The sequence below is a fragment of the Hibiscus syriacus genome, unplaced genomic scaffold (genome assembly GCF_006381635.1).
Source record: "Hibiscus syriacus cultivar Baekdansim isolate YM2019G1 unplaced genomic scaffold, ASM638163v2 tig00110607_pilon, whole genome shotgun sequence".
NCBI classification, from domain to species: Eukaryota; Viridiplantae; Streptophyta; class Magnoliopsida; order Malvales; family Malvaceae; genus Hibiscus; species Hibiscus syriacus.
This window is the reverse complement of record NW_024062799.1, coordinates 984417-1010852: the sequence shown is the minus strand read 5'-3', so window position 1 is coordinate 1010852 and position 26436 is coordinate 984417. Positions and strand designations below refer to the sequence as shown.

General features: G+C 36.6%; 1 protein-coding gene across 1 annotated transcript; it reads left to right on the top strand.

Annotated features, from left to right (window-relative positions):
• The first annotated feature begins 23246 nt into the window (after positions 1–23246).
• Positions 23247–26436, top strand: LOC120135386. Its single transcript, XM_039151656.1, has 7 exons — positions 23247–23409; positions 24050–24184; positions 24283–24467; positions 25074–25170; positions 25237–25341; positions 25726–25877; positions 26018–26436. The coding sequence occupies exons 1-6, from the start codon at positions 23247–23249 to the stop codon at positions 25842–25844; spliced, it is 804 nt and encodes a 267-aa protein (XP_039007587.1). The 3' UTR covers positions 25845–25877; positions 26018–26436.

The window sequence follows — 26436 nt, the reverse complement described above, 5'->3', positions numbered from 1 at the left end:
ACCAACTATACCCCTAGCTCTCAAGACACATAACATGGGCATTTTCTTTTATACTTATCATTTCACATAACACATAGTTCAATTACTCATAGAACATTTTCATATGATTCACATTTACATGTCACATAGCTTATATACTTTCTCACGTAGTCACATAGATCCATGTCATATAACATATATCCCAAAGTGCATATAATCACATATATCATATCATACAGCTTAGATCTTTTCTCAGATATTCATATAAACATACATATCATATCTTGTTCACATATGATCATATATGCTTCATATAACACATAGAAACACCTAGAACACTTTCTCATAGCTTATATCAATTTTCAGAGTCCTTTCATATTACCTGATGACATATATCATATAGATATATAATAACTGATATCATATTATCTATCTTATGCTCCATTTCTTTGTATTCCCTTAGATTATAAATTATGTCATATTTCTAAACATATATCATTTAATAGTATTTTTATTTAGGTACTAATTTAATCTCTTTACTTAATTCAATTTCATATAGTCATTATAATCTTTTCATATAGCTCCATAGATATTTAGCATATAACTTATCTTGCATATTCGTATCGTCCCTTTATATTCAAATTTCCTAATTGATATATTATTCCTATTTCATTCTATAATTCAATCTTATTTAGTTCCCTTAAGTCTCATTAAATCAAAAAGCTCTATTATAATAATTCTCATAATAAATCATACCACTATGTACTTGTCCAACTCATGTTTCCATTATGCATATACCGTTATCCATGTTTACCTAGTTCATATCACTTCTCATGAACTCACTTTCATCATATTTTCCTATTATTACATATTTTATCTCATAACCATGTATTCACATAGTTTTATATTTCATTATCATATTACTTATATTTGTTCTCCTATGACTCTTTATAAACATTTATTTCCATTTCCCTACATCTCTTGACTTATCTTCTATATTCCTATAATTTCATAACTTATTTTATATTCTCTCATTAACACTTAATCGTGTTTTTACATAAACCACATGGCACATACAAAACATATCAATTTAGATAATCAAGCATACATACACTCATATTCAACTCATGCCTTTAATCATGAATTCATATGTAACACTTCAGGAAATAGACTCATCGCAAGTATTATTCCCATCACACATCATATACTATTGAATATGCACTCACCTGGTCTCACTAGTCAATCTCGATCTCTAATCTTTTCCCTGATCGATCTTACTTGCCAAATGTTCTGGAATCACCTTATGCTCAGAATCTACATAAATGTACATTTTAAGGCAATTATTAGATACCTACACCTTGTAGTTGGATACTATCAACTTAAACAAACTTATTAAACCCATATTTTCAATTTTCCTTTAGGGGGTATCGATACCCTACTGGGGTATCGATACCCTCATGAAATTCTGGAATTCTGCTCGTTTGAGAGGGTATCGGTACCCCTTTGAATGGGTACCGATTCCCCCTAACCCAAAAATCATTTTTCAACTACGAAAATTCACTATTCCAACTTCAATTCTTCATATTTCAACCCCTTTTATACTCTTAACACTTATATACATACTTAAACTAATTTATACCCATTTATTTCATCTTAACCCTCAAAATTCTATTCTCCATATAGAAATCAATAATCATACCAAAATTTTCATGTTACCCAAACTTAATTCTAACACTTCTAGCTTCTTATTCTCATAGATGACAAGTCAAATTCATAATTAAAACTTCAAAAACCTCTTTATTCTAACAATTCATTTCTACACCCTTCATATAATTTCCTCTTTAATTCACTATCTGTGATGTTCAAAGCTTATATAAGCTTTCCTTAAGCTTATATAACACCCAAAGAATCAAAACCAACTTATCAATCCAAGAATTAAACAGCTGAAATTATACTTACCTTTAACTAAGGCTTACGGGGAGAAGAAGAAGCTGAGGGAGAAGAGTCTGGATACATTTCCTCATTTCTCACGTTTTTATATCCCTTAAAGAAAGAATAAATATATTCTCTTAGAAAAGACCATAATACCCTTGTTATTTCCAAACTCTACCATTAAATCCAACATCAAATTTCTTTAATTAAATCCATGAACTTTTAACTTATTTCGAAATAGAGCATAAAATTTTCAAAATTTGCAATTTAGTCACTGACCCTGATTCAGGATGTTACAAATCTCCCCTCCTTTAAAGAAAATTCATCCTCGAATTTTCACTGCACACACAATAAGAAAATATCTTCTAATGTTCTTATGTTGTTTCCTTTACTTAATCTTTCCTTCTCTTAGTTCCTCAACTACCTTTTTCCTTTATACATTCCTATCATGTCACTTATCATATAACCAATAGCATCAGTTCTTATCATTCAAAATCATTAATTCATCAAATTCCTTATTAATCTTTAATTACCTTGCAGTAATAACCAACTTTTATTCCATCATCACTTAATTACTTCTTCACCTTCCTTAATACATATGAATCATTCTTTATTTCTCTGAATACATCTACCTGACCAAGAAACATAACCTTTATCATATCTAATTTCCTTAAACTTCATCCTTTCATTTTCTTATTACATTAAAATCAAAATCTTCTTATACACAAATAATATCTTTTCTTTCATGCTCACATACTCTTTTCCTCTTACTTATGCTCATCTCTGATTAATGATCTTTTTCATCTCTTCATAACTTTGATAATCCGCTTTACTTATACAGAACCTCATTCTTTACCATCTCTTGTACTTTTATTTTCTTCCTCAAAGCTCCTTTTTAAACATACAAATACTTATTTCCTTGCCTACATCATATCTATATGATCAAAACCATTTCCAAATCCACATCATACTTGAGTAACTTAACTTTATATTTTCTTCAAGTCTTATAACTTTATTATCCATACTATTACAATTAATCAGTCACAACTTTTCCAATTTAGGGCATAAGCCCTAATCAGACTAATCATATTTATCTTCTCAGTTGAAATCCAATCAGTGTGATTTACTCACTTATCCAGCCCACATTCTTATTCGTATATAGTATTAATCTCTTGTTTTTGTTTTTTTTCTATTACCTTACATTTTCGTGATCAAAATACATAATCGTGTCTCAATTCACACCATACTTAGTTAATTTACCCTGACATCATCTTCTAATCCTTTACATTTGATACACTTACCATCACATAATTCTGTTAGTCATCACCAGTCCTTCCAATCCAAAGTATAAACCTTCATCGAACCATTCATATACATTCTTTCCAGTCAGAATTATCTCAACAATAGTTTACTTAACTTATCAAATCCACGTTTATTCTCCTACACCATGTAATTTCTGTTGTTCCAACCCAACCTTCTAATTCCTTTATCTTATAAACTGATCACTGATGTTCCCATTCTCAAACTCTTCTTAATAATCCTTAACTTTATTCAAATATGTGAATCCTCATCTTCTTCACTATATCACAATATTATGATTAAAATATACAATTGTATCTAGATCCACCTTATCTTTGGTTATCTTATCCTGACAATATCTCAAAATCTTATATTTCTATACTTTTTCCATCACATAATCTGGTTAGCCAACGCTAACTCTTTCCATCTAAAATGCAAACCCTTATCATATCCATATTCTTCCTTAAACATAGTACTATCCTTTTGTCTTAAATTCATAAACTCTATCTCCATATTTCTTATACACTTGTCACTGATGCATCTATTCTTGAATTCTTATACAAATACTCACCACATCCTTTGATCTTTTTAACAATCTTATGGTGACACTTGTTCACCATACTCTATCTTATCCATGTAATAACAAAACTACTCCATATCGTGTTTCTGATTCAAAACAATGAAAACTTTCTATCATTATTCATATATGATTTCAGCTTTCTGAAATCAACTTTTGATCTTACTAGGCATTTCCTGAGGTGTCCGCTCTTCATTCTGCCTGGCCAGGGCAGATGAATAGCTATAACAATCAGGAATATCACCTTTCCCTTATTTCAGAATTATCACGATCAGATTTCTACGATATTAAACTAATATTATTCTATTAGCAAGACAACATACTCCTTACACTATCAGATCAGAAATTTTCACTCTATGTTGGCATGTACACATCTTTAAAACTCATTTGAAACATTAGCTCTGATACTGTTAACTTCCTAAAAAGGCTACTTTTAAAGCCTTTTTCACTTAAGTTATTGTTTGTTTAAAAGCTCATTTTAGTCATTTTAGGATCATGTAGTTTCATATAGTTGCATTTGTGGTGGTTGTGCTATTTTATTTCTTAATGGTGTTGTTTGAGGGAAAGGTGCAGTTTGTCTATGGTGTGCAAGGAATAGCAAGAAAAAGGATTCTTTGGAAAGTAATGCCGCGGCATCACACGTTGCTAAAGCAGATTGAAATGCCTTGGCATTTCTGGCGCAGAAAAAGACAAAAAGATATTTTTGCATCAGGACAGCTGGCACTGGACAGCTGTCTCTACACGTGAAGGACTACTGTAACCGCCTGCCAGAGCTGCCAAAGGACCACTGCCACTTGGATGATAAGGTTCATACACAACATGTGAATCTAGGGGTATGCGGGGTATTTTGCACCCAACAAACTCATCATTACCCCTAGATATTTTTTATTATATATGACACCTCATGGGAGAGAGAGACACACGGACAGATAGCATACGCATAGAGCAGAAAAATCACATTTTTATTTTCTCTTTTCCTTTCTTCTTCCTTGGGATATTCCTCCATTGATAAAGCTCCAAGGAGTGGCAAGCTAGGCGCCGAAAGGAGCTAGCGAGCTAGGTGGTTCGTGGTGGCCGAGAGGAGACCTCCGGTGACGCGTCGAAGGCTTCTTCTCACTTCCCTTTTTGCTGCTATTTTTATATTATTTTGTGGGTTGTTGGAACGAATATTTTAATGGCTTTGTGTTTGGATATTTAGAACCCCACCATGAACTAACTTATTTGGTGGTGGTTGATTTAATGGTTGTTTAAACTTTATTTTTAATGGTATATTTAAGTTTATTTTGGTTCTTTATTTGCTTTGCTTATGAATGCTTCACCATCTAGGCTTGTAAGAGGCATGGAAATGTCCATCTCTTAGATGAAGGTTAGGTATTCGGAAGAATCCTAAACTAAAAATACTTGTAAGTATTCGGAAGAAACGCAAGATAAGATCCTCATAAGCAATGGGTTATGGTATTTTCAAGGGGATTTGAACCGGCCTAGGAATATTATAACTTAATCCCTTAGATCTCGGAAGAGACTAGGATAGGATTTCAACGACTAAAAAGGGTGTCTTTATCAATAGGGTAGGCTGTCCAACATCGTTGAGTGAGAGCAGATGCCTTGGCATCCTATTCTGTTAGGTTCTTTTGAACACCTTAGGAAAGCCCTGTCGAGTAAGTAAAGACAAGATAGCTTAAATATACTTGAGAAATAAGTTTAGCAACCTTAGACCAATCCTTACCATTCATTTCATTGGAAGCTTGTCACGTGAGGATTATTTTCTTCTTATTTTTTTTATTTTTTTATTTACTGTCTTTACCATTTTTCATTGCCTTGATATTTCACCATACTCAATATTAAACATCCATCATTGCCACTGCATTTCCATTTGCTACACCATCAATCCGCATCCACCAGCATACACATATCCATTGCCGTGACATTTGTATATATCAAGACTAACTATACTTAGATAATTTAGTGCGTTGCTTTGGTTAGACTTTCGTAATTTCACCCAATCCCTGTGGAGACGATACTCACTCATCATTATATTACTTGAGCGATTCTGTATACTTGCACATTATTTGCGTATATTTTATAGTACTCACAACACGCGAACAAGTTTTTGGCGTCGTTGCCGGGGATTGGCAGCCTGAAGTTATTTAGTTTTGCCAGAGCATTTTATTTTGTTTTGCATTTTTATTTTTGTATAGTTTACTTGATATTTTTGTTTTATTTTTCAGGTTTATTTAGTGTATGCCTAGAAGAAATTCTGAAGAGCCTTTGGAACCAATAGAACCTGAGATTGAAATACTCTTTAGAAGAAGAAGACGTGCTCAAGGAAATATGTATCAGATTGGAAACCAAGGCATTGGTCAAGATGACGGAAATCAGAATGTCGCGGCATTAAACAATGTTGAACCTGCTATCAGGCCTCGTGTTATTCGAGATCATTTAAATCCGATGTTGGATGATCTGAATCCTGGGATTGTGGCACCCAAAATTCAAGCTGCACATTTCGAGCTGAAACCAGTCATGTTCAACATGTTGAATTCCATTGGGCAGTTTGGGGGTATGCCAACTGTAGATGCCAGGCAGCACATTCGCAATTTTCTGGAAGTTTGTGATTCTTTCCGCCAAGAAGGAGTGCATGAGGATTTTCTGAAATTAAAGCTTTTTCCGTATTCATTGCGTGACCGAGCAAGAGCTTGGTTGAGTGGTGTACCAGCCGATTCGATTGAATCATGGGCCGATCTTTGCAAGAGTTTCTTATTGAGGTACAACCCACCAAACATGAATACGCAGCTAAGGAATGAAATATCATCTTTTCGCCAGGGCGACGACGAATCCATGTATGAGTGTTGGGATCGTTACAAGAGTTTGCTTAGAAAGTGTTCAAATCATGGTTTTCATGATTGGACTCAAGTAGTCATGTTCTATAATGGAGTCAATGCACCCACGAGGATGTTACTGGATGCCTCGGTAAATGAGACATTGCTGGACAAATCACCTACGGAGGCGTTTGCTATCTTGGACAGAATTGCTAACAATGATTATCAATTTCCTTCCTCAAGACTTGAGAGTGGGAGGAGAGCACCTGAAGCATTCGAGTTAAAAGCCAAAGATTCAGTGTCCGCTCAACTCTCCGCTATTACTAATATGTTGAAGAACTTACAATGTTCCACTGATGTGAAGGAAGTGAAAACAACTAATCTGGCATGTCTGTTATGCCAAGGCAATCATCACGAGAGCGAATGCCCAACCAACCATGAGTCCATCAACTTTGTTGGTAATTACAATCGAGGCAGCAACAATCCTTACTCAAACACTTATAATGCTGGATGGCGTCAGCATCCCAATTTCTCATAGGGAAATCAAGGAGCCCACAATGCTAATCAACCTACTAGGCAGCAGAATCACAATGAGCCTCAAAGTTACCAAAATGCTATGCCATGACATAATGCTAACAAAGAAGCTTCATCTTCAGCGAGCATAAGTTCCTTAGAAGTTACAATTCAAGAATTCATATCTACTACGAAGACAATGCTGCAAGACCATTCTACTTCAATTAAGAATCAAGGAGCTTTACTTCATAGTCAAGGCGCCTTACTTCAAAGCCATAGCTCGTCTCTGAGAGCTTTGGAAGGTCAAGTTGGTCAGATTGCTATGGCATTGCAAGAGCGTCAGCAAGGACGTTTTCCAAGTGATACTGAAGTCACTAAAGGGCCTGGAAAAGAGTACTGCAATGTGTTAACTCTTAGGAGTGGAACACAAATCAATCGACAAGTCAAGGATAGTGGGCCACAGCATGATGATTCTAATCCCACTACTGAAGATGAACTACAAGATGATAGAGTTTCTGAGAAGGACAAGGAGGAGGATTCTGCCAAGGTACCAGATTCTGATGCCAAGGCAAAAGAAAATTCTATTCCTACAGCTAAGGAAGCTAGACCTCCCCCACCCTTCCCGCAAAGATTGAAGAAGCACAATGATGAAGTTCAGTTCAAGAAGTTCGTAGAAATTCTTGATCAGCTCCATATCAATATACCTCTCTTGGAAGCTGTTGAACAGATGCCGATGTATGCCAAATTTCTGAAGGACATTTGTACCAAGAAGAGGAAAGTAGAGACTGTTGCCACGGCAATAGAATTTTATTCTTCATTGAGTAAGTTGCCACCAAAGAGAAATGATCCGGGTAGCTTCATTATTCCTTGTTCAATTGGAGCTAATTTCGTTGGAAAGGCTTTATGTGATCTTGGTTCAAGTGTCAACTTAATGCCGAAATCGATATTCTTGAAGCTTGGCATAGGAGATGCAAGACCCACCTCAGTTATTTTACAACTTGCCGACAAATCCCATGTTAAACCTGAAGGGAGAGTCGAGGATGTCATAGTAAGGGTGGACAAGTTTGTGTTTCCAGTCGACTTCTTAATTCTGGACTGTGAAGTTGATGCCAAGGCACCAATCATTCTGGGAAGACCTTTCCTAGCCACTGGACGTATCTTGATAGACTGTGAAAAAAGTTAACTCACCATGAGAGTGGCTGATCAGTGTGTGACTGTCAATGTTTTTAGAATGCTCAAATATGTTGATGACACTGAAGAATGCCAAGGCATTTCTGAATTGAACTCAGTGATTGAAGAAGAGACTGAACATCTTTGCCAGAACAACTTCATTCAGCTAGCAGAAAATGAATATTGGGTGGATGATGAAAGCTTAGTGGAGTCCGACGACTTTCCAATTTTGGAGGAGCAATCTAGCTTAGTACAAGTTAGATCAGGTATGAATTTTGAACCTCTGAATTTTGATGAATTCATTTCTCCTAAGCCTTCATTAGTGTATGTACCCAATCTAGAGCTTAAGACTTTTCCAGGGCATCTTAAATATGTTTACTTAGGAAGCGATGAGACTTTACCGGTGATTATTTTCGCTAACCTTACTTCTAACCAAGAGCAAAGTTTGTTAAGTGTTTTGATGCAGCATGAGAAAGCAATTGGTTGGACTATGGCCGATTTGAAAGGCATTAGTCCCACGATCTGCATGCACAAGATTATGCTAGAAGATTACCACGGCAATTCAATTGAACCAAAAAGAAGACTCAACCCTGTTATGAAGCAAGTGGTGATGAAAGAAATTCTGAAATGGCTTGATGCTGGAGTGAGCCCTGTCCAATGTGTTCCGAAGAAAGGAGGCACGACGGTGGTTACGAATGAGGATAATGAGCTATTACCCACTCGCACTGTGACCGGATGGAGGATATGTATGGACTATAGAAAACTCAACAAAGCTACGAAGAAGGACCACTTTCCTCTACCTTTCATCGACCAAATGTTGGATCAATTGGCCGGTAACGCATTCTATTGCTTTTTGGATGGGTACTCGGGGTACAATCAAATTGCCATCGCACCAGAGGACCAGGAGAAGACTATATTTACTTGTCCCTATGGCACTTTTGCCTTTAGGAGGACGCCTTTTGGACTCTGTAATGCCCCGGTAACGTTTCAGCACTGCATGCAAGCTATATTTTCAGATATGGTTGAGGATTCTCTGGAGATCTTCATGGATGACTTTTCTGTTTGTGGGGACGACTTTGAACGATGCCTCGGTAATTTAGCAAAAGTTCTCAAGAGGTGCGAGGAGGCTGAGTTGGTCTTAAACTGGGAAAAATGTCACTTCATGGTGACTGAAGGTATTGTATTAGGACACAAAATTTCACACAAGGGTATTGAGGTGGACAAGGCGAAAATTGAAGTGATTGAAAAGTTTCCACCACCAACTTCGGTCAAGGGAATAAGAAGTTTTCTTGTACATGCTGGATTTTATAGAAGATTTATCAAAGACTTCTCCAAGATTTCTAAGCCCTTGTGCACATTGCTTCAACAAAACCAACCCTTTGTGTTTGACGAATTATGCCTCGGCGCATTTACTGAGCTGAAACGACAACTGATCTCGGCACCCATTGTAGTCCCTCCTGACTGGACATTACCATTTGAGCTGATGTGTGATGCAAACGATTATGTCGTAGGAGCTGTTTTGGGGCAACGCCAAGGTAAAATCTTTCATGTTATTTATTACTCTAGCCGCACTTTAAATGAAGCACAATTGAACTACACCACCACTGAGAAAGAATTACTTGTCGTAGTATTTGCTTTTGATAAATTTAGACCTTACCTAATAGGCACTAAAGTTATTGTTCACACTGATCATTCGGCTATAAAATACTTAGTGAACAAAAAGGATGCCAAGCCTAGACTTATTAGGTGGATCTTACTTTTGCAAGAATTTGACTTAGAGGTGGTAGATAGAAAAGGAACTGAAAATCAAGTTGCTGATCACTTATCTAGGCTAGAGAACAATTCTGAATGCCATGACACTGTAGATATCCAAGAGGAATTTCCTGATGAGAAAATTTTATATGCCGCGGTAATCCTGTGGTACGCTGACCTTGTTAATTTTCTTGTTAGTGGAATTGTGCCTTTTGATTTGAATAGTCAGGCTAAAAAGAAGTTCAAGCACAATGCAAGGCACTATTTTTGGGATGAGCCATATCTGTTCAAACACTGTGCCGATCAGCTCATTAGACGATGTGTACCTGAAGAGGAGCAAAGTGATATTTTGTACCATTGTCATTCGGCCCCAAGTGGAGGCCATTTTGGTGCAGCAAGGACTACTGCTAAGGTCCTGAAATAAGGCTTTTACTGGCCAACTTTGTTTAGAGATGCCCAAGCATTTTACAAAGGATGTGATCGATGCCAACGGACTAGAAACATCTCCAGACGACATGAGATGCCGCTGCAAAATATTTTGGAGATAGAGCTGTTTGATGTGTGGGGCATCGACTTCATGGGACAATTCCCATCTTCTGAAGGAAAATTATATATATTGCTTGCTCTGGATTATGTGTCAAAGTGGGTGGAAGCAATAACAACATCAAGGAATGACTCCAAGACCGTACTCAAGTTTTTGCACAAGTATATTTTCACTCGGTTTGGAGTACCTCGTGCTATCATCAGTGATGAAGGAACCCATTTTGATAACAAGTTGATTGCCAAGGCATTTCTAAGATATGGAGTTCGACACAAGATTGCCACGGCATATCATCCGCAGACAAATGGCCAAGCTGAGATATCTAATCGAGAGATCAAGCAGATTTTAGAGAAAGTGGTGAACCCAAAGCGAAAGGATTGGTCGCCAAAGTTGGATGAAGCACTTTGGGCGTACAAAACAGCATTCAAAACTCCTTTGGGGATGTCACCCTTCAAGTTAGTGTATGGTAAAGCTTGTCATCTCCCGGTTGAGCTTGAACATAAAGCTTATTGGGCTATCAAGCGATTGAATTTCGATGCTCAACTAGCTGGGGAGCAGAGATTATTAGAACTTAATGAAATGGAAGAGTTTAGAGCACAAGCATATGAGAATGCTCGGATATACAAGGAGAAAACCAAGAAGTGGCATGACAAAAAACTGATGCCACGGCACTTTCATGTGGGGCACCAAGTCTTGCTTTACAACTCCAGACTTAAACTCTTTTCTGGGAAGCTAAAATCTCGATGGTCAGGGCCATTTGAGGTGCATTATGTCTATCCCCATGGAGCTGTTGACATCAAGAGAATAGACAATGGGAAGATCTTCAAGGTCAATGGCCAGCGTCTGAAAGCCTACAATGGAATTCCACCATCGCACAACAAGGACGTGTTACGACTGCACGATACTGAAGCGTGCCCAGAGGAGAACCAAAATTCGATGTCTCGGCATTGAATTTGTGTCTATGCATAAATAAAATTTAACATTCAAGTTTTTTTTAGTTTTATTTTATTTTATTTTGTAATTAATTTTTGATCTGATTTGTAGGGACCACATTGCTGAAAACCGTACAAGGAGCTGTTACCAAAGGGAGGAAAGGACAAAGCATTAATTGGAGAGATATTCTTTTGATTTGTTTCTTTTTATTTAATTTAATTTCTGACATTTACTATTCTCTTTCCACAGTTTTTGTCTCATCATCATCATTGTTTTTTGGCAGTTTTTCCTTCCCCATACACGCACAACCCCCACCCACTAATTTCTCTCTTAACCGTCCTATCACCCCTTTTTTCCCTCCCAAATTTTTAACTTTTTTCTTTTCTCTTTCTTTATTCATTTTTTTTCTCTTTCATGTTAACTTTTACTTTTTCACTCTCTCTTACTCATCTTCTTCCCTTATTCTCTCCATAGCCGAAATACATCCAAGTTTTTAAAGCTTTCAAAAGCTTCTTCCTTTTTCATTTTTCTTACATCAAAAACACTGAAAATGATGCGCTGAAGACCGGCTCCAACCGACACGACCGCTTGGCAACAGTTTGAGAACGATGAGGCTAAGGCTCGGTTCCAAAACTTCAAGAACCGAAAACTTTTTTTTGAGTTAGGATTTATTTTTATCGAGGAAACCGATGGTGGTTTTGGACCCGAAGTTATGGACATCGTGACGCCACTCAAGTGGCAAAAGTTTGCCCGTCATCCTGGTTCGGTGAACGCCTCATTAGTTAAGGAGTTCTATGTGAATATTTCCAAGCCCAATCAACACTCCATCTTCGTTCGAGGTAAGCAAATTCGTTTTACATCCACTGCTATTAATCGTTATTTTCATTTGCAGGATGTTGTGGATAAACATGCCACGTTCGAAGAGGAAGCCGATAGCAACACATACGATGGGGTCTTAGAGGACCTTTGTTTCGAAAACACTGAGTGGAATGGTCGCCAGATGAGCCGATACTCAGTCAACCAGGAACGTCTTCAGCCGCGTGCCAAATTATAGAATCACTTCCTCAAGCATAAACGCATGCCCACTTCCCACAACACTACGGTACTACAGAATCGAATGCCGAGGCAAGGTTCCTTGCTCTCGAGGAAGCTGTGACGCAGACTCAAGCTCAAATGCATGCTTTACACGGTGACATCCGTAACTTCTTTGGATATGTGAAGCATAGAGATGTTGTGGTGGAATCATTCTTTCAAGAAATCATTCCCCACGGACAACGGAATTTTCCTGGATTCCCAGACGAAATTCTGTCGGCATTCAATGCCGAGGCATCTCCAGAGCCTGAGCACGATGCACCTGATCCTCCTGCTGATGACCCTACTCCTGATACACACCGTTCCGAGACTCTTGAATATTCGCCCACTGTCCCTGTCGAAGAAACACCCAGCCCCGTCCCAGCACCCAATCCTTCTCACGCACAACGTAGTGGTCGTCGCACCAAGACCACGGCTGGACGCATTGCGCACTATTACTCCACTTCTTCCGAGTCCAGCCCAGCACCTATCCGAAAGCGCACCCGACGAGGAGCTGCTAGCACCTCCAAAGCACCACCACCACGTAAACATTGAGGTATCTCTCTTGCATCCATTTTCATTTAGTTGCATTTCATTGCATAACATATAGTTTATAGTTAGTTTAGTTCTCTTTAAAGCATTGAGGACAATGCTTCCCTTAAGTTTGGGGGAGGTATTGTTCTTGGTAGGTCATATGCATGATAGCATTAGCTTAGTATTATGCCATGGCATCAGTAAATGGTAGGACAATTAGATGAAATATTTTGAGGATACCCGATGATGATAATTTTGTTAGGCTAGAATCTGAATGTAAATGACTGTTGAGAATGATAGAACTCACTCTAGGGCTTGATGCTTTGTGAAAAATATTTACACGATTTGTATGTTTTCTATACTTAGAAAATTTAGGAAATTTTTATGAAGTAACTTTAGTTTGTCTTGGCATTGAAATATAGTATGGTGTTTGAAAGAAAAATCAAAAACAAACTCCCTTAGAAATGAAACTGTGAATAAATGCTTAAGCATAGCTGTAGAGGGAAACTCCTCTTTGCCGTGGCATTTCCTGGAACTTTCTTTAATAAATGGAAGCCTTGTGCATATGAGTGAATGAAAGAAGTCACGGGATGACTCTACTTAACTAGCTCGGGGATGGAAGGTATGCTCCCTTTCATCTAGAGTGTGGGAGAGTAGGTGTGATGAGCTGACTCCCTTCGTAACAGCATAATAAAAAAAATCAAAGAAAAGGGAGTAAAAATGTGCTTAATGATAAGTAAATGCCTTGAAAAAAACTAGGGGACTTGATTAGAAATTGTCTAAATTCGCTAAGTATAGATTGGATACAATCACGCACACACACTACCACAAAGGATTTTGACCTAGGGAAAAGTACTTGAATTCTTGATAAGTCTAGCATGTTGAAGCTTATCGTTCTGAGGGTTGAAATTCAATTTTGTCCTACTGTCTTACTATCGAACTTTGCCATGACATTATGCTTATGTAACTACTATCCATTGCTTGAGGACAAGCAATAGCTTAAGTTTGGGGGTGTGTTAACTTCCTAAAAAGGCTACTTTAAAGCCTTTTTCACTTAAGTTATTGTTTGTTTAAAAGCTCATTTTAGTCATTTTAGGATCATGTAGTTTTATATAGTTGCATTTGTGGTGGTTGTGCTATTTTATTTCTTAATGGTGCTGTTTGAGGGAAAGGTACAGTTTGTCTATGGTGTGCAGGGAATAGCAAGAAAAAGGATTCTTTGGGAAGTAATGTCGCGGCATCACACGTTACTAAAGCAGATTGAAATGCCTTGGCATTTCTGGCGCAGAAAAAGACAAAAAGATATTTTTGCATCAGGACAGCTGGCACTGGACAACTGTCTCTTCACGTGAAGGACTGTTGTAACCGCCTGCTAGAGCTGCCAAAGGACCACTGCCACTTGGAGGATAAGGTTCATGCACAACATGTGATTTTAGGGGTATGAGGGGTATTTTGCACCCAAGAAACTCATCATTACCCCTAGATATTTTTTATTATATATGACACCTCATGGGAGAGAGAGACACACGGACAGAGAGCACACGCATATAGCAGAAAAATCACATTTTTATTTTCTCTTTTCCTTTCTTCTTCCTTGGGATATTCCTCCATTGATAAAGCTCCAAGGAGTGGCAAGCTAGGCGCCGAAAGGAACTAGCTAGCTAGGTGTTTCGTGGTGACCGAGAGGAGACCTCCGGTGACGCGTCGAAGGCTTCTTCTCACTTTCCTTTTTGCTGCTATTTTATATTATTTTGTGGGTTGTTGGATCGAATATTTTCATGACTTTGTGTTTGGATATTTAGAACCCCACCATGAATTAACTTATTTGGTGGTGGTTGATTTAATGGTTGTTTAAACTTTATTTTTAATGGTATATTTAAGTTTATTTTGGTTCTTTATTTGCTTTGCTTATGAATGCTTCACCATCTAGGCTTGTAAGAGGCATGGAAATGTTCATCTCTTAGATGAAGGTTAGGTATTCGGAAGAATCCTAAACTAAAAATACTTGTAAGTATTCGGAAGAAACTCAAGATAAGATCCTCATAAGCAATGGGTTATGGTATTTTCAAGGGGCTTTGAACCGGCCTAGGAATATTATAACTTAATCCCTTAGATCTCGGAAGAGACTAGGATAGGATTTCAACGACTAAAAAGGGTGTCTTTATCAATAGGGTAGGCTGTCCAACATCATTGAGTGAGAGCAGATGCCTTGGCATCCTATTCTGTTAGGTTCTTTTGAATACCTTAGGAATGCCCTGTCGAGTAAGTAAAGACAAGATAGCTTAAATATACTTGAGAAATAAGTTTAGCAACCTTAGACCAATCCTTACCATTCATTTCATTGGAAGCTTGTCACGTGAGGATTATTTTCTTCTTATTATTTTTTTTTATTTACTGTCTTTACCATTTTTCATTGCCTTGACATTTCACCATACTCAATATTAAACATCCATCATTGCCACTGCATTTCCATTTGCTACACCATCACACCATCAATCCGCATCCACCAGCATACACATATCCATTGTCGTGACATTTGTATATATCAAGACTAACTATACTTAGATAATTTAGTGCGTTGCTTTGGTTAGACTTTTGTAATTTCACCCAATCCCTGTGGAGACGATACTCACTCATCATTATATTACTTGAGCGATTGTATATACTTGCACATTATTTGCGTATATTTTATAGTACTCACAACACGCGAACAGATACCATTAAATGTAACACCCCCAACCCGTACCCGACCTGGATCCGAGTCCGAGATGTCACATTGAATTTTCAAAACGTTAACTTGTATAAAATAGTGAGTAATTTAAAACTTTTATACATGTAACTTATTCAAAAGATTTCCAGAACTATTCAGAGCTTAAATGTTTTTGCAAAACCGATCAGAGTATATACAATTCAAAACATTAATTACATGCCAACTATTTTCAATATACAAAATACATCTAATTCAAGACATCTTTTCTGATCTGATCTTCGGTAAGAAGTAACTGACCGGTCTTGCTCCTCTTCACTTTTCTTCTAGCTTTCCGAAACCTACGTGTGAAACACTCACACGCTAAGTCGATGACTTAGTGAGGCATAAATACATATAACCATTACTAATACGTTCACAATCTATACTTATTATATCATACAAAATTATACATTCTGTCATACAACCACTATCCACTTGTACACACATATCATTCACATATTCTTATAACAGGTTTCATAGCACAAAACATGTAAATCATATGTAAGGTATTTATTATTATCTTTATTAGTCTTATTTTCGTTCTTTATCTTTTTGTCATATGTTCTTGCATCAATCCCTCTTAACCAAGCTATATACACATCATCATATCACATATATCACTTCACACCATAAAGATTACAAACCAATCACATAATATCATGCAATGTTCTTTTATATTATTTCCTTTATTAGCCCATGTACACATGTGAGAACCATAGATATGTGAGTCTATAGAGGTTGTGCACTAATGTTGTCACCACAGCTCGTATAATTGCACCGAAGTTCCACGTAGAATTACACCGGAGTGCCGCGTAGAATTGCACCGTAATGCCATATAATAATGTCCATAAGGACCACATACCATTCCTTAAGAATCATATACATATACTAGGGATCAAGTATGTGTCTCACAAGACTTCACACATGTTCCAAAGAATATATATATATCCCGAAGGACCGCGTAGACCCTCGACTCTTGGTATGCCAACTATACCCCTAGCTCTCAAGACACATAACATGAACATTTTCTTTTATACTTATCATTTCACATAACACATAGTTCAATTACTCATAGAACATTTTCATATAATTCACATTTACATGTCACATAGCTTATATACTTTCTCACTTAGTCACATAGATCCATGTCATATAACATATATCCCAAAGTGCATATAATCACATATATCATATCATATAGCTTAGATCATTTCTCAGATATTCATATAAACATACATATCATATCTTGTTCACATATGATCACATATGCTTCATATAACACATAGAAACATCTAGAACACTTTCTCATAGCTTATATCAATTTTCAGAGTCCTTTCATATTACCTGATGACATATATCATATAGATATATAATAACTGATATCATATTATCTACCTTATGCTCTATTTCTTTGTATTCCCTTAGATTATAAATTATGTCGTATTTCTAAACATATATCATTTAATAGTATTTTTATTTAGGTACTAATTTAATCTCTTTACTTAATTCAATTTCATATAGTCATTATAATCTTTTCATATAGCTCCATAGATATTTAGCATATAACTTATCTTGCATATTCGTATCGTCCCTTTATATTCAAGTTTCCTAATTGATATATTATTCCCATTTCATTCTATAATTCAATCTTATTTAGTTCCCTTAACTCTCATTAAATCAAAAAGCTCTATTATACTAATTCTCATAATAAATCATACCACTATGTACTTGTCCAACTCATGTTTCCATTATGCATATATTGTTATCCATGTTTACCTAGTTCATATCACTTCTCATGAACTCACTTTCATCATATTTTCCTATTATTACATATTTTATCTCATAACCATGTATTCACATAGTCTTATATTTCATTATCATATTACTTATATTTGTTCTCCTATGACTCTTTATAAACATCTATTTCCATTTCCCTACATCTCTTGACTTATCTTCTATATTCCTATAATTTCATAACTTATTTTATATTCTCTCATTAACACTTAATCGTGTTTTTACATAAACCACATGGCACATACAAAACATATCAATTTAGATAATCAAGCATACATACTCTCATATTCAACTCATGCCTTTAATCATGAATTCATATGTAACACTTCAGGAAATAGACTCATCGCAAGTCTTATTCCCATCACACATCATATACTATTGAATATGTACTCACCTAGTCTCACTAGTCAATCTCGATCTCTAATCTTTCCCCTGATCGATCTTACTTGCCAAATGTTCCGGAATTGCCTTATGCTCAGAATCTACATAAAAGTACATTTTAAGGCAATTATTAGATACATACACCTTGTAGTTGGATACTATCAACTTAAACGAACTTATTAAAACCATAGTTTCAATTTTCCTTTAGGGGGTATCGATACCCTGGGGTATCGATACCCTCATGACATTCTGAAATTCTGCTCGTTTGAGAGGATATCGGTACCCCTTTGAATGGGTATCGATTCCCCTAGCCCAGAAATCATTTTTCAACTACGAAAATTCACTATTCCAACTTTAATTCTTCATATTTCAACCCCTTTTATACTCTTAACTCATATATACATACTTAAACTAATTTACACCCATTTATTTCATCTTAACCCTCAAAATTCTATTCTCCATATAGAAATCAATAATCATACCAAATTTTTCATGTTACCCAAACTTAATTCTAACACTTCTAGCTTCTTATTCTCATAGATGACAAGTCAAATTCATAATTAAAACTTCAAAAACCTCTTTATTCGAACAATTCATTTCTACACCCTTCACATAATTTCCTCTTTAATTCACTATTTATGATGTTCAAAGCTTATATAAGCTTTCCTTAAGCTTATATAACACCCAAAGAATCAAAACCAACTTATCAATCCAAGAATTAAATACATGAAATTATACTTACCTTTAACTGAGGCTTACAGGGAGAAGAAGAAGCTGAGGAAGAAGAGTCTGGATACATTTGCTCATTTCTCACGTTTTTATACCCTTAAAAAATAAATATATTCTCTTAGAAAAGACCATAATACCCTTGTTATTTCCAAACTCTACCATTAAATCCAACATCAAATTTCTTCAATTAAATCCATGAACTTTTAACTTATTTCGAAATCGAGCATAAAATTTTCAAAATTTACAATTTAGTCACTGACCCTGATTCAAGATGTTACAAGAAACCTGCTATGGTCACTGTGATTAATGATAAGTCCCAATTTACTTATAAACCTGGGATTTTAAAGGCTAAACCTGATGATTTTCCAGCTCCTAAGAATAGTTCTAAGCCTAATAATCAAATGGGTGAAAACAGTGAACCTAGACCCATTATGCTTGGTTCTGAAGTTGATAAACGAGGCCCATAGGGTTCCTGTAATACTTCAGGGTTGATGTAGCATCAACCTAAGATTGAATTGTTGTTCTTAGAAGGGGTCAATCCTAGAGGGTGGCTCTAAAAATGTATTAAATATTTTTCCCTCTGTAGTGTCCCTGCATCAGAGGGTAGAAGTAGCCACTATGTATCTAACGGGTAAGCCATGGATTTGGTTCGATGGCTATATCATGCAGAAACACCATGTGATGTGGCATGAGTTTGAAGCAGATCTTTGTCACGGGTTTAGTGATCGATCCTTTTTTTGATATAGTGGAGGAATTTGCAAAGCTGATTCAGAAAGGTTCTGTTGAGGATTATAAAAAATGATTTAAAGAGCTACAACCTCACATGCTATTACAAAATCCTACCTTAAGTGAGGATTTCTTTGTATCACTTTTTATCAGTGGGCTTAGTGAAGACATTAAACACAGGGTTAAGGCTCTAGATCCTAAAACTATGTCTGAAGTATGCAAGCAAGCTAAGCTTTATGAATTATATGTTGAGTTTGAGAACAGAAGAATGCGACCATCTTTTAAAAACGCACCCTACCCAAACCCAATAATTACTTCTAAGCCAAAACCACTACCATTACCTCCCAAGACAACATTCCTACCACCTCCAAAATAGAACATTGACTACAGAAGGCAAAATTATCTTTGTTTTAAGTGTGGTGAGAAATTTGCTCCATGTCATCAGTGTAAATCGAGACACCTAAACATGATTACTGAAGAAAACACCACTACTCCCTTAGAGGTTTTTCCTAGTGATTCAGACCAACCTATACTGTAAGAAGAAGAGAACCTACAGATTTCTATGAATGATATTACTGGTTGCATTGGTCATAATACATTGAGAATCCAAGGAACTATTCAGGGTAAACCATTAAATATTTTGATTGATAGTGGTAGTACCCATAATGTTTTAACCCCACAATGGGCTGATGATGGAATACAAATAACTACACCTTACCCTTTGGCCATTACTGTATCTAATGGACATCAACTTTTCAGTTCAACTAGATGCAATAAGGTTGAATGGAAAATACAATGTCACTCTTTTATACATGATTTTAGATTGCTTAAACTGGGTGGAAGTGACATGGTCCTAGGGGTTGAATGGATGAATTCGAAGTTATTTAGTCCAATACTAATGAATTTCAACATTATGACATTAAGCTTTGACCACTAAGGAGATCAGATTGTTATTCAGGGTCAACAACCATCTACTACACCACAACAAATTTTAGGGGCTACATTACTAAAAATGACAGCATGGGATTCAGATATTATGGGCCACATTATCTGCTAAGTATGACAAAGAATCCTCAACCTATTCATACTGAAATCCAACCCCTATTATAAAAGTACAGTGTAATTTTTGTTGAACCTGAAAGTCTATCACCAGAAAGAAGTCATGACCATGCCATTCTACTCAAACATGATTCTACACCTGTTAATTTAAGATCTTATAGGTTTGCTCAATCATAAGGCTGAGGTAGAAAAACATATTTCTAGCATGCTCTCTTTCTCTATTATACATCCTAGCATGAGTCATTTTGCCTCTCCATGTCTCCTTATTAAAAAGAAAGATGGCACTTGGAGATTTTGTGTAGACTACAGGCAGTTAAACAGTATGACAGTAAAGGATAAATTTCTTATTCCTATGGTAGAGGATTTACTACATGAATTAAATGAGGCAGTTTATTTTCTAAAATTGATATGAGATCGTGATACTAGAAAATTAGAATCAAATCAAAGGACATTTACAAAACCTTCAGGACACTTCAAGGCCATTATGAATTCAAGGTGATGCCTTTTGGCCTTACCAATGCTCCTGCTACATTTCAGGCTCTTATGAATGAATTATTTAGTTTTTTCCTTATAAAGTTTATATTGGTGTTCTTCGATGACATTTTGGTGTACAACAGCAGTACGAAGGACCACATTAATCATTTACAGAAGGTTTTAGAAGTTTTGCAAGCGAACCAATTATTTGCAAAATTATCCAAATGTTTTTTTGGACAAAATCAGGTGGAGTACTTAGGCCACATCATTTCAACTGCAGAAGTGGATACTGACCCTAGCAAAGTGAAAGCAATGCAAACTTGGCCTATGCCTAAAGCCCCTAAGTCTCTGTGCGGTTTTATAGGTTTAACAGGTTACTACCGAAGATTTATCAGAAACTATAGAGTCATTAGCAGACCTTTGACACAACTGCTTAAGAATAAATGTTTTAAGTGGAGTTCTAAAGCTTTTACTGCCTTTGAAGACCTTAAAAAAGCTATGTGTTATGCTCATGTCTTAGCATTACCAGATTTTTCTAAGAGTTTCTATCTAGAAACGGATGCTAGTTCTGGGAGAATAAGTGATGTACTCTCACAAGATGGTCGACCTATTACTTATCTTAGTAAGGCTCTCAGCCCTCGACATTCTGCCCTTTCCATATATGAACGTGAATACCTTGTTATCTTATTAGCATTTTCCAAGTGGAGACATTATCTGGAAAGCAAACCTTTTGTTATTAAGACTCCCTTGAAGTATATTTTGGAGCAAAAGTTGACTACCACTATTCATAAAAAGGGGTTGACCAAACTGTTGGGACTGGACTACACTATTCAGTACAGAAAATGAAAATCTAATGTGGTTGCATATGCCTTATCCAGGCAGTGGAAAGATCAAGCTCAATGCTTTGCTATGGGAGTGACGTTGTTAATACCCAGTTGGGTTCAGGAGGTAGAGGACAACTACAAGGAGGAAAAGCTAGCTACTGAATGGATTTTAATCCTGGATGTCAGTCCTATTGCTGACACTAGATGAAAATATTCAAAGGGTGTCATCTGATACAATGGAAGGGTATATATTGGGACTGTTGTAACTCTTAGACTACAAATCCTTCAAACCTTTCATGATTCCCCACATGAAGGTCATTCAAGAGCACATGCTACATATCACAGGATAAAATCTAGTTTTTATTGGCCTAGACTTAAGGCTATAATGGCTACTCATTTGAAGTGTTGTGCAGTTTTTCAGCAAACTAAGGTGAAACATATAGCAAAGCCTGGATTGTTACAGCCCCTGTCTATTCCTAACCAAGCCTGGGAAATCATTACAATGGATTTTATAGAGGGCATGCCTACATCCCTAAGGAAAAATTGCATCCTAGTTGTAGTGGACAAATTCACCAAATACAGTCATTTCTTGGCACTGTCTCACCCTTATTCTACAGCTGAGGTAGCTAAATTATACCTAGACAATGTCTATAAACTACATGGTCAACCTAAAATGGTCATTTCCGACAAAGATAAGACATTCACTAGTGTCTTTTAGAGGGAACTGATGAAACAACTGGGCACTAGAACCTTGTTTAGTACTGCTTACCATCCAGAAACAGATGGCTAAACAAAGAGGGTCAATCAATGTTTGGAACAATATCTCCGAGGACTCTGTTTTTTTCAACCTAAAAAATGGGCTAAATGGTTACCCCATGCCGAGTAGTGGTACAACACCACCTACCACACCGCCATACGACTCACTCCTTTCCAGGCCCTCTATGGCTACAAACCCCCAACTATGTATGGCATACAGACTCTCAAGTACAAACTATTAGTGAAATGATGAACAACAGAGAGGAAATTCGACAACTAGTTAAACAGCAATTGGAATTGGCTAGCAATAGAATGACGCAACATGCAAACAAGAAAAGATCAGAGAGAGTATTCGAAATTGGGGACGAGGTTTACCTCAAATTGCAACCTTACAGACAAACTTCACTAGCCTTGCGAAGGAATCTGAAATTGGCAGCCAAGTATTATGGTCCATACAAGATTCTGGAAAAAATCGGAGAAGTTGCATATCGTTTAGACTTACCTGCGACATCACGACTGCACCCCGTATTCCATGTTAGCCTACTGAAGAAACGCATTGGGGGAATCATCGACATCTGCTACCGATCCTCCTGCAGTAGATGAAGATGGTCAGTTCAAAATCCAACCCTTGAAGATAATGGGCAGGCGTATTGTTAATCGTAACAACAAACCGGTGACTCAACTTTTAGTTCTATGGGAGAATCTGGATGAAGCAAATGACGCTTGGGAAGATTTTTCAGTTCTCAAGGGCCAAATTCCAACATTTGATCCTTGGGGACAAGGATCATCTCAAGGGGCAAGTATTGTCACAGTAGGAGAATAAGGGAGACGAGGAAACAAGAAAGAATTGGGAATTGAAGAGTGAGGGTTAGGGATTGAAGGGAATGAATTGGGAAATTTATAGAACACGTGAATGGCAGGTGAGTATTAACTTACCCGGTTGAGTTGGAGCAGCCTAAATCCGGAAGCCCAGTACCTGCAGAAGAGAAGAAAAGATAGAGTTAGTTAGTAAAGGACAGCCACCTGGCATCCTTAGATTCTCAGTACAATTTGTAACTAAATAAGACCTGTATGCTGAGTCAATTTCCTCATGACTTGAATGAATGAACTTCTCATTTTCTCTATATTCCTTTCTTCTTTTCTGCTATCTTTCTTTCAATTAATTCTCTCTTCTCTTGAACTATAACATACTTTTATTTCCAGAGTTTCCTGATGGATCTTTTCTGGATTATATGTTTCACTTTTCTTTAAAATCTATCCGTATTTTTCAACTAGTTGGTTTGTTGAATGCCTTAAATTTTGTAATAGTACTGGACTATTGCCTAGACTTCTGTGGTGGTTAGAGTCTACTTTGTTGTGAATGTTTTCGGCCTACAGTAATGATAATTGATTATTGTCGTTTTGCTTTTGTTGGCTAAACTATCTAATCTTCTTGATCAGCACTATCTCTGCTACTTTCATTTGACCTCCATTTCTCCTCACTAATGCAGAAGGCTAAGAAGCAGAAAGTTGGTTCGGTTGACAGTAAAACAAATATCCCTATGAAAAAAAGAACAAGAACTATAAAATCACCTGGTAAAGTCCCACAGGTTTTGACAGCAGCTACATATAGCTATTGGTAAATGTACATTGATTTAATAATTTGTTTAAAATAATGTGAAACATATTTTCAGCTGAGGAAGGAATTATAGAGATTGCAGAAGAAATTAATGAAGGGGAGGTTAAAACAAAGGGAGTTGATATGCCTATCATCTCTGGATTAACAACAAAGTTCACAAAGACTTTACGGAATGGGAAATCTTTTCAGATAAGGGATCTTCTGAAAAATGTAAATGATTCAGTCAGCAATAGAAACATGTCAGTAGTCTCTGGCTGAGATAAAACTGCTATTAAATTTGAAGTGGCGTAAATTCTTAGTAGGAACCAAGTCTTGAAAGTGTTTAATATTGCACTTAGAGGTCAACTGAATATTTTTTTATAACCTTCACCAGTACCATCCTCAAGTGCTAATGAAAGTCGAGCAATTTACCATAATGTGCCTGGTTTTGGACTTGGTTTCTGAAAGTACTCGCATGTAAACTTTGTTGTTGTAAATTATTCTGAACCCCTGAAAATGAAATGCTGTCACCTCCATTTTCATGAAACTCCCCCACCCTCTTTAAACATTAGGTCATCCTCTCTTTTTTCTTGTGAGCAAAATGTGTAGATGTGCTACTGGTATAATGGAAATGGCTCGTAGAAAGTAAACAAAATTATCTGTTTTTTTTCAATTAATGCCTAATTAACTGGCGTTTTCGTGTGTTAGCTCATTTTGCTGAATTTTTTTTCTTTTTCTTAAGCCTGGTTCCCGTCTTCTTTATCTTGCTATTCTATCAAACATGGAATAAGAATCCCCTTGGTGACTTATTTTCCTACATATATTTTCTTTTGATACTTCTTTTAACTGTTGATCTTATTTATATAGGAAACGAAGGAGCATAAAGTTGGTATAAGCAATCAAAATGGAAAGAGGGGAAAACCACGAAAATCAGTAGTTACAAGTCCAAAAGCTTTTGTTGCTGATATATAATAATTAAGCTTTAGCTCTTTTACGGGTGTATATGTAAACTTACTGTTATGCTTTCTAGGTAAGGAGCAAAATGGAACTGGAGGTCTTGCTGATAAAGAAGTTGTAAAAGACTGTATGAGTAATGAAGCTGATTGGTCAAAACAGAAAAGGATGGAGCTGGCAGGTAAATGAGACTCTCCGCTCTTTGGGATGCACTGGGGTAGGCACTTCCAATGTTTAACCCAAGTTTATGAGTTAATATTTTCTTAAATGAGTTTTCCAAGTGGTTTACTAAATGATAGTAGAATAATGGTAGGTACCGTAGGAATTAATAGGAAAAAAAGGTTGGACTAGTGATTCACATGAAAGGAAAAGTTTGTGGCTTGGGGATAAGAGACAAGAGGGTGATACTGGGAGGAAATTTTCTGCATGTTATCAATCACACTTTTACCATATTTTTCTGTCAGTTACCTGACTTTTATATATAATTGTGTATGTTTTTTCTTCCGTAGTTTATGGTTGCTCGGTTTATAATTGTGAACTAACATTTTACTTGTTAATTGTATAGCCTCTCAAGATGCATTGAGAGGAAGGACGAGTGATGATCCCAAAACAATGGAGGTTCACTTGCCGAGTGCTGGGATTTCCAACATGCTGATGAGGATCTACCTCTATCAGCATGGATAGGAGCAATCCACTCTTCAGGTGATGAAGATTTACGTAAGCTGCTTCATCAGATTTATGAATCCTCATTTTCTTTTGTTGGTCATTTCCTCTCTTTTCTCGCTAGGCCGTGTACAGAATGTAGTTCATCACTTGTATATTTATGAAATTGTTGAGTATGCTTGATTCCGTTCTAGGACTTTCCTGTGGTAAGCATGTCAATGAATGGAATCAGGGAAGTGGACAGGTTGATGTTCTGGTAGAATCTCTTGTTATGGATGCCAAAAGTGGAAGCTCGTTGGATGAAGACCGGAGTTTGCCTTTCTTGAAGAAATCATGACTCTGGCGAACAATTGAATCTATGTATGTCTTCAAAATTGTGCCCCAAAAGCCACATTTTCAACCTTCGGCTGAAAACAGAGAGGAGTTTTGTGAAGGATCAGCAATTGGTATCATGGTAACCTTTGCCAGTTTGTTTGAGAAGATATCGACGTTGTGTATTGATGATCCTAGAGATACATTTGATAGCTTTTTTGAAAGTCTTAGTCATTTGGAAAAACACGGATTTGATGTTACATTGCTTCAATACCGCTTGAATAAAGTACTATCGATCAAG